The sequence below is a fragment of the Setaria italica genome, chromosome IX (genome assembly GCF_000263155.2).
Source record: "Setaria italica strain Yugu1 chromosome IX, Setaria_italica_v2.0, whole genome shotgun sequence".
NCBI classification, from domain to species: domain Eukaryota; kingdom Viridiplantae; phylum Streptophyta; class Magnoliopsida; order Poales; family Poaceae; genus Setaria; species Setaria italica.
This window is the reverse complement of record NC_028458.1, coordinates 53,242,766-53,250,012: the sequence shown is the minus strand read 5'-3', so window position 1 is coordinate 53,250,012 and position 7,247 is coordinate 53,242,766. Positions and strand designations below refer to the sequence as shown.

Genomic DNA, 7,247 nt, shown 5'->3' with positions numbered 1-7,247 from the left:
GAATTTGTGCTTGCTGTTTTCTCTGATTCGTTGAAGCTCTTCACTGCTCTATTGTTATTATCACAATTATTTCTGCTTATTGGATTCAATTTATGTGATGAACAAGAACAACAGCAACAAAGCCTTTTTATCCAAAGCAAGTGGAAACTATGTGATGAACAATCAAAATGTTGTGGAAATCTTAGCCTCCATAACGTCATAGATTTCACTTGTATTCATTAGATATTCCATGTCAAAGTTCAACTTTTCCCACAAGACTCAACATTTTCTGCTTCTGAATTCTGTTTGCTTATCACTTTGTTAACCTCATCCTATAGCACTTTGTCACAGTTAAACCCTGTGCATACAAAGTAGCAGGTGCAAACTGTGATCATCAATATTATACTGACCTTAGCTTCTCCTATCTAGGACACAAGAAGTCACTCCCTGATCTCCTGCGTGAGCACAACCTCCCTCCAGGTCTCTTCCCTCGGAACATCATCTGCTATGAGTACGATGAATCGAACTCAAAGCTGGTGGTGCACCTGTCCAAGCCTTGCGAGGTGAGCTTCAAGGATTCCTCCATAATACGTTATGCTCCTCGCGTCAAGGCGACTCTGTCCCGGGGCAAGCTTTCTGGGATCGAAGGCATGAAGACCAAAGTGGTGGTGTGGGTGAAGGTGGCCAGCGTGAGCCTTGAGAGCTACAAGTCCGATAAGGTGTGCTTCATTGCTGGCGTGAAGAAGCTGAGGCAGAAGGATGCTTACGAGGTCCCCCGCGAAGCCGTCTCCGTTGAGGAGTTCTGAGCTCGATTGGCCTGCCTTATCCGTCGTATCATTCATTCGTACCATTTTTTGGGTCCCTGATGTGTGATTCTTAAGGACAGATTGGTCATTGATGTGCTGTGGTTCGGTAGATTTGTATATTGGAAACTTGGAGAATTTGTTCTGGCTGGCCGCTAGCAAAAAGACAACCCGTGCATGTTATCTGAGGAGTCGCCCACGTGTATGATGTCTCGGTAACGTGAACATTTGCATGTGTTCTGGTTCTGCATTGCTTTGCTTCTAGGGTGTATGTGTTCCTGTTCTGTTTTGTATGGTACCGCATTTGGTTGGTTGGCTGAATTGTAGAATTTGTTTCAACAAGCATTCAGACATGGGATATTTTCTCCTGATCTTGAGCATTGGCCCTGTTTTATACTTGTTCGACAACAAAGGACAGAACTATGCAGAGACTGGTCCCTTGTACGATTGTTTCGTACAGCAATACGTTACCAATAGCTGTGCATTTTATACCAACAGTGATGGTGAATTTTGACTGCAAATCACCCGCATGACCGCATATTCCACGAACATGATTCCCCCCTTTTGAGAAAGTCCCATGAACACACCTAGCTGCTATGAAACTGCTATGCATAGCACACAAATTGTAAGCCATAACCGTGTCTGTCATGGAGAATTGGAGGGAACCAAATTAACATACAAGCCAAACATGACTGACTTTCAAGAGAATCAAACTAAATCTGATGAAGAATAAACTTCTGGGAGATGGCCAATGATAAAAATATATCAGATGAAGTTTTACTTAAGTATCCTGAGAATGAATATCAGATTAAAGTGGATACATTGAATATAAAGTAAAAGAATACACAAACTGATGAAATCCTATTACAAACTCCACATCATTCACCTGCTGACAGCATCATGACAACATTCCAGCTATATTATCAAGTGAAACGCAAGAATGACAATCGAATCAGGTGGCATCACCAGGAACAGTAAACAATGAACTGACTTCATTTTATATATGAACTACTACTGGAACGTCTGACTTCTTTTTATACATGAACTAGTACATTCCCTGGAACATAATCCAGGTGTATTTAGCTGTTATCCAGATACTTTAGGTTTTTAGACCCTTATAGACATGATCGCAGTTCCTATCCATGTTGTAGGAGTTTACTGAACACAAACGAAGTACCTGAATAAGTTGACGAATACAGTAACATAAATTGCATCTTACAGATAGATCAATAAACCCTAATTTAAGTTTTATTTGAGAAGCACTGCATCACTAGTGATTTCCAGTTGAAGCAGAATACTCTTGTAAACATGAGGCAATTTATAAAAAGTAAAGGGAGGAATATTATCTTCTAGCGGTTACATTATTGTTCAGTACTGAATCTCACCTGCAACAGCAATATTATTAACCAATGAAGATTCACAATCAAACAAACGAAGGTGATCAAAGATGAATACAGTATTTGCAGACACAAGGGATCAACCAACCAGTACCTGATTGAGGAAATCGGCCAGTATTTCCTCACGAGCCCTCCTCTGATGTATACTGACCTTGCTCCTTCAAGAACATTTGTGCCAACTTCACCTTCACGTTTACAGATTGATCAACATCACCAAAGCAATTACCAGAAACCATGTAACCATGTTTATCAGGTTTCCTATACCAATCATATTTCTCAGAAATTAGCTTGTTGATGCACACTTGGTCATGCTAGAATGATTTTCTTGGTTGTTTGGAACTTTGGATTGTTTCAATCCCCATAATACTCATCATTAATGCCTTAGTGGCAGTGAAGAGAAACCTTGGATCATGAGTGAAACTAGTTGAGGGTAGCCCTCAACAACCTCGATATCATGACAGTTATTTGCCCAGGGGCCTGTCCAGAGTGGTATGAATGATGTCAAATGTTGAATCAAGACGCCCTGATATTGTTTACATCATGGTGGTATACAGTATACTGGTATCTGAAACATAGCAGCCTCTAACACCATCTGAGCACTGATCAGCAGAAACATGGTTACTATGGCTACTCTTATTGCCTCTATTGTTGAAATCTGCTGGGTCAAACCAGTCAAGAAAGATTGACCGTGCAGAAGGATACCGTTGTGCTACTCTGAATGAGAGATCAGAAACCGTTGGGGCAGAAAGGACACATAACGTTCATAGTTGTTCAACTACTTGATGTTCTAGGGGGCTGTTAAATAAACAAATGAGGGACTAGAGACAGTAAGATGTCATACAAAGTGGCTAAAAAAGATGCCCTTTGTGAAATATTCCACCATAGTGGAAGAAGGTCCTTTGGATTTGAGTATTTCACCTGTGCCTTTTTTCCATGCCATGGAATTGGGTAAGTCATAACTCTATAATTGTGACACTGGTTAAAACCGGTGACATAACGTCAGCTGTGAGTCTAATTCAACAATCCTCTTTGCCTTTTGTCTAACTGATTGACTTGAACTTCCAATAGATTACTTCTAGGTTAGGTACTAAATTACTAATGCCAAATGCTTGGCCATTTAACACTGCACGATGGCCAAAACCATCAACATTTGACATAAATTAGCAGCCTAGCAGGCACTAATCACAAGGGCTAAGCGAGGAAAGAGTCAGCAACTACTTCTAAAAGATAAGAGCTGACACAGCAAAGTAGAAGTTAAATGCACATAAGAACTGTAGTTCAATCTATCCATTGTAAAAAGCTATTTTGTAAGGCAATAAACCTAGAACCAGCACTGAAGCATCAATGAAGTTGAAAGTTGAAACATATATGGCTGATTGGCTTCTTTGTTTTACTCTCTCAGATTTAGCAAAAATGAAATCCAATTCAGGAACAGATGCACAGGAATGCTTTACTATTTAGCATGATAAGATCAAGCACCAACATATCTACACACCAATTTCTCATAATAGAAACCGATCAAAGCGAAACGCTTTTAACAACAACAGCTAATGGATCAACATGTACTCAATAGTCTCATTCATTATAAGTTGCAACAATATATTAATACACAACATGAACACCAAAGCATCCAACCTTTTATTTTCCCAGTATCGTAAGAAGCCCATTAAGCATTCACATTACAACACGGACAACATGGGCAAATACACTCTTATTACATCCTAGGATGGAAACTGTTGAAAATTTCACAACTTGTAAACTTTAGCAGGAAAAGGGACTAACCAAACACAAGAAAGTCCTTCCTGAACCATGCCATGGGAAAAGATTAATCACCGCTTCTTCATGAACCCTTCTGCAAGCTTTAAGTAGTCACCCATACCACCCCCACTCTCCCCCTCCCCATTCTTTTTGTTCATGAAACCCTGTGCCAGCTTCAGGTAATCCCCAATACCACCACCCTCTGACTCATCATCACCATGTTTCTTCTTCTTCTTGTCATCTTCCTCGCCATACTTCCCTCCACTATGGCCACCAGTCTTCTTGTACCCCTCCTCTTCTTCATATCTTCCCCCTGAATGCCCACTAGGCTTCTTCTTGTAGTCATCTTCTTCGTACCTTCCTCCATGACCCCCACCACTTGAAGCCCCATAGCCATATCCACCACCACTAGGCTTCTTGTACCCATCATCTTCCTCATACCTCCCTCCACCATGACCACCACTTGGCTTCTTGCTGTACTCATCTTCATACCTTCCTCCACCCCCATATCCACCAGCACTAGGCTTCTTCCTATAATCATCTTCCTCCTCATACCTTCCACCCCCATATCCACCAGCACTAGGCTTCTTTTTGTACTCATCTTCTTCATACCTCCCTCCACCATAGGCACCACCGCTGCCACCACTTGGAGGCCTCTTGTATTCATCTTCTTGCTCATATCTCCCCCCACCATAGCCACCACTTGTAGGCTTCTTATTGTAACCATCTTCTTGCTCATACCTCCCCCCACCATAGCCACCACTTGTAGGCTTCTTCTGGTAATCATCTTCTTGCTCATACCTCCCTCCACCATAGCCAGCACTACTTGGCTTCTTCCTGTGATCCTCCTCTTCCTCATACCTTCCACCTCCATAGCCACTCCCACCACCAGGCTTCTTCTTGTACCCTTCCTCCTCCTCCTCATATCTCCCCCCTCCATGGCCACCGCTGGGCTTCTTGCCGTACTTGGTTTCCTCCTCCCCCTGATGCTTGCCGCCGGCGCCCCCTTCCTTGCGGCCGTACTGGTGGAGGTACTCCTCGGCCTTTCCTAGGTACCCTCCCACGGGCTTGCCCTCGAGCTTGCCGTACTGGGAGGCGGCGTGGAGCAGGTCGGCCGCCGCCCCGGCGACCCGGCCCTTGTCCACCTTCTCCAGGCTGTGGTCCTGGAGCGCCAGCTTGGCCGCCTCCGCCACGAGCTTGGCGCTCGATGCGAGGTCCCCGCTGCCCCCGCCGGACGGACGGTGCTGCGAAGGAGGGCGGCGGCGGCCGGAGTCCTCGTCGCCGTCGTAGGAGGCCATTTCCGCGGGGTGGATCTAGAGAGAGACAAGCGAACAGGGGGTTTTGCTTTGGGTGCGAGTGCGCGATGCGATGCGATGCCCGTGTGGCCGTGTCGTCGCGGTGTCGGGTGCGCTTCTTCAGCGAGGCGCACGGCCACACGGGTATATTGCCGGGCGCCGTGGGAAGGCACCACACCACTGCGGCTTTGACACGGAGCTTCCTTCTCGCGAAAGCGTGGGAGCCGCGTCGGCCGAGACGGCTGCGTCGAACGCGCAGTTCGTCCACTGATGCGTGGGCCAGCGGTTTGCAGGGCCCACAAGTCAGTGGTAAAACTACACGTGCAGCGGAACTCTGTCCGGGAGGAAGACGGCGTACTAGCCTGAGTCCTCTGTTCCGGATCCGTCGGCAACTCGGCATGACGCGTAACACATCGGGAACTCGTGAAATAATTACTGAGAACATGACAGGATTGAATAATTATTACTGAGAAACATATTCGTATAATCCTTTGCTGAAAAAAAAAAGATCCCAGGAGTAAAACCCACATCGTCTTATCGTTTAGTGGTTCACAAGAGGACAGCTCGACGGCACCTATCTTTCCCGTCGTCAGCAACTTCCTTCACCCGGGCCAAGCTAGCAGTGCTCCATCCATCCACCCACCCCATCCTCTACCAGTACCAGCGAGCGAAGGAGCTAGCCATGCTCGGCCTCGTCGCGGCGCCCGCACCGGCCGCAGCAGCGCCACCGAGGGGGAGGTGCGGCGCTGCCGCGCCGTCGGAGAAGGCCGGCAGGGTTGCCTTGGCCGTCCCCGCGGCCGCCACTCTCTCGCTGGTCCTCTGGTCCAGTCCAGGTACAGAGCCTGCACACTACCTAGCACGCGTAGTAACCAGTAGGAAGTAGCCCATCTCTGTGGCTTACTCACTCCCACACTGAATGACTGATGGCCGGGACATCTTGTCTGCAAACTGCAGCGAACGCCGGCATCCTGTCAGGTTTCTCCGGGTTGGAGTCGAGGCCAGGCCCGGACATGCCCCGGCTCGAGTTCCTGGAGAAATGGAATGGTCAGCTGCTGAGCCCAGTTACCCTGTTCAGTTCATGTAAACGGCTAAACGCCATGGACTTGTCCTTGCTGCAAGCTTCTCATGCTGGCCCTCTTGACTGATGGAAAACCCTTTTCTTTCTTTCTCGCTGTTGCGCTCTCAAGCCGAGAACCAGAAGAAGTACGCCGAGTTCGATAACAGGTTCAAGAACTCCAAGGTGCTGCAGGACCTGCTCGAGAAGTCCAAGAAGAACAAAGAGAAGTAAACCTGTTTGCTTGCACTCAGACTGAACATCTTTTGCTGAGCTTCTTTGGGATGTGCATCTTTGTGCCGATGCTAATGGCATGGATCTGTAATTCTGTATGGGCGGATTTGCAGGAACGAGAGGATGATCCAGGACAAGTACTGCCTGCGGGGCGCCGAGTGGGGCGTCGGGGACTGCTCAACGGAGGGGATGTCTGACCAGGAGCGGGAGGACTTCATTTCGGAGCTCAAGAAGAGAACTGGAGCGGAATAGGGAGCTGACGATCTCGTCTTTAGCAGATATAAACGAGGTGGAGCGCAGAGCACCTCGCCGCTGTAGGGTTCCGGGGAATGGCCTTCTTACACCATCATTGTAGCCTGATTACCATGGGGAATTGGATTCTAGGAAGGCAGGATGTACACCAAGAAAATGCTCTTTTTTTCTCCAGAGGCCATTAGGAGCATCAGGAGAATGTACACGAGCATCACGCGGGCTCAGAATTTACAATGTATATGCGCGCTATGCGTAAAATGCATCTGCAGAATGTAGCAGCAAATTACCGTTGGCACAGCATCGCTAGTTCTTGAAGAAGCGGAAGTGCGTTACTGACGCAATATTGCAAGGTTTTACTGCTACAGGACTGTATGCCCACCTCAGTTCTCAAATCGAGCCGTCGGCATCTCACAAGAGACCCGATGCATCACAGCATTAGAATGCGAAGGCAGAGAAATATGCGGAATTCACAACA

At 47.0% G+C, this 7,247-nt stretch overlaps 3 protein-coding genes across 6 annotated transcripts in view; 2 read left to right on the top strand and 1 right to left on the bottom strand.

Moving 5' to 3' along the window:
• Positions 1-1,150, top strand: part of LOC101758520 (uncharacterized protein At5g01610) — a 4,636-nt gene extending 3,486 nt beyond the window's left edge. Inside the window, exon 3 of the mRNA XM_004985191.3 lies at positions 409-1,150. Within this exon, the coding sequence (XP_004985248.1) occupies positions 409-785 (377 nt within the window). The 3' untranslated portion in view covers positions 786-1,150. The remainder of the gene's footprint in view (positions 1-408) is intronic.
• Positions 1,151-1,753: 603 nt separating this feature from the next.
• LOC105913578 (keratin, type I cytoskeletal 9-like) lies at positions 1,754-5,384 on the bottom strand. Of its 4 annotated transcripts, none has more exons than XR_001162972.2 (3): positions 3,962-5,384; positions 2,274-2,364; positions 1,754-2,167 (listed from the first exon to the last, which is right to left on the bottom strand). XR_001162972.2 is itself a non-coding variant. In XM_022823113.1 (2 exons), the coding sequence occupies exon 1, from the start codon at positions 5,233-5,235 to the stop codon at positions 4,009-4,011; it is 1,227 nt and encodes a 408-aa protein (XP_022678848.1). In that variant the 5' UTR covers positions 5,236-5,384; the 3' UTR covers positions 1,754-2,364; positions 3,962-4,008. The 4 variants fall into 4 exon arrangements, 1 of the variants encoding a protein (XP_022678848.1); XR_002675827.1 differs by having other exon boundaries at positions 1,754-1,959; XR_002675828.1 differs by having other exon boundaries at positions 1,754-1,940.
• A 428-nt stretch (positions 5,385-5,812) lies between these two features.
• Positions 5,813-7,087, top strand: LOC101757436. Its single transcript, XM_004985189.3, has 4 exons — positions 5,813-6,065; positions 6,187-6,276; positions 6,420-6,516; positions 6,634-7,087. Exons 1-4 carry the CDS (start codon positions 5,915-5,917, stop codon positions 6,770-6,772), a joined length of 477 nt encoding a protein of 158 aa, XP_004985246.1. The 5' UTR covers positions 5,813-5,914; the 3' UTR covers positions 6,773-7,087.
• The last annotated feature ends 160 nt before the right edge of the window (positions 7,088-7,247 follow it).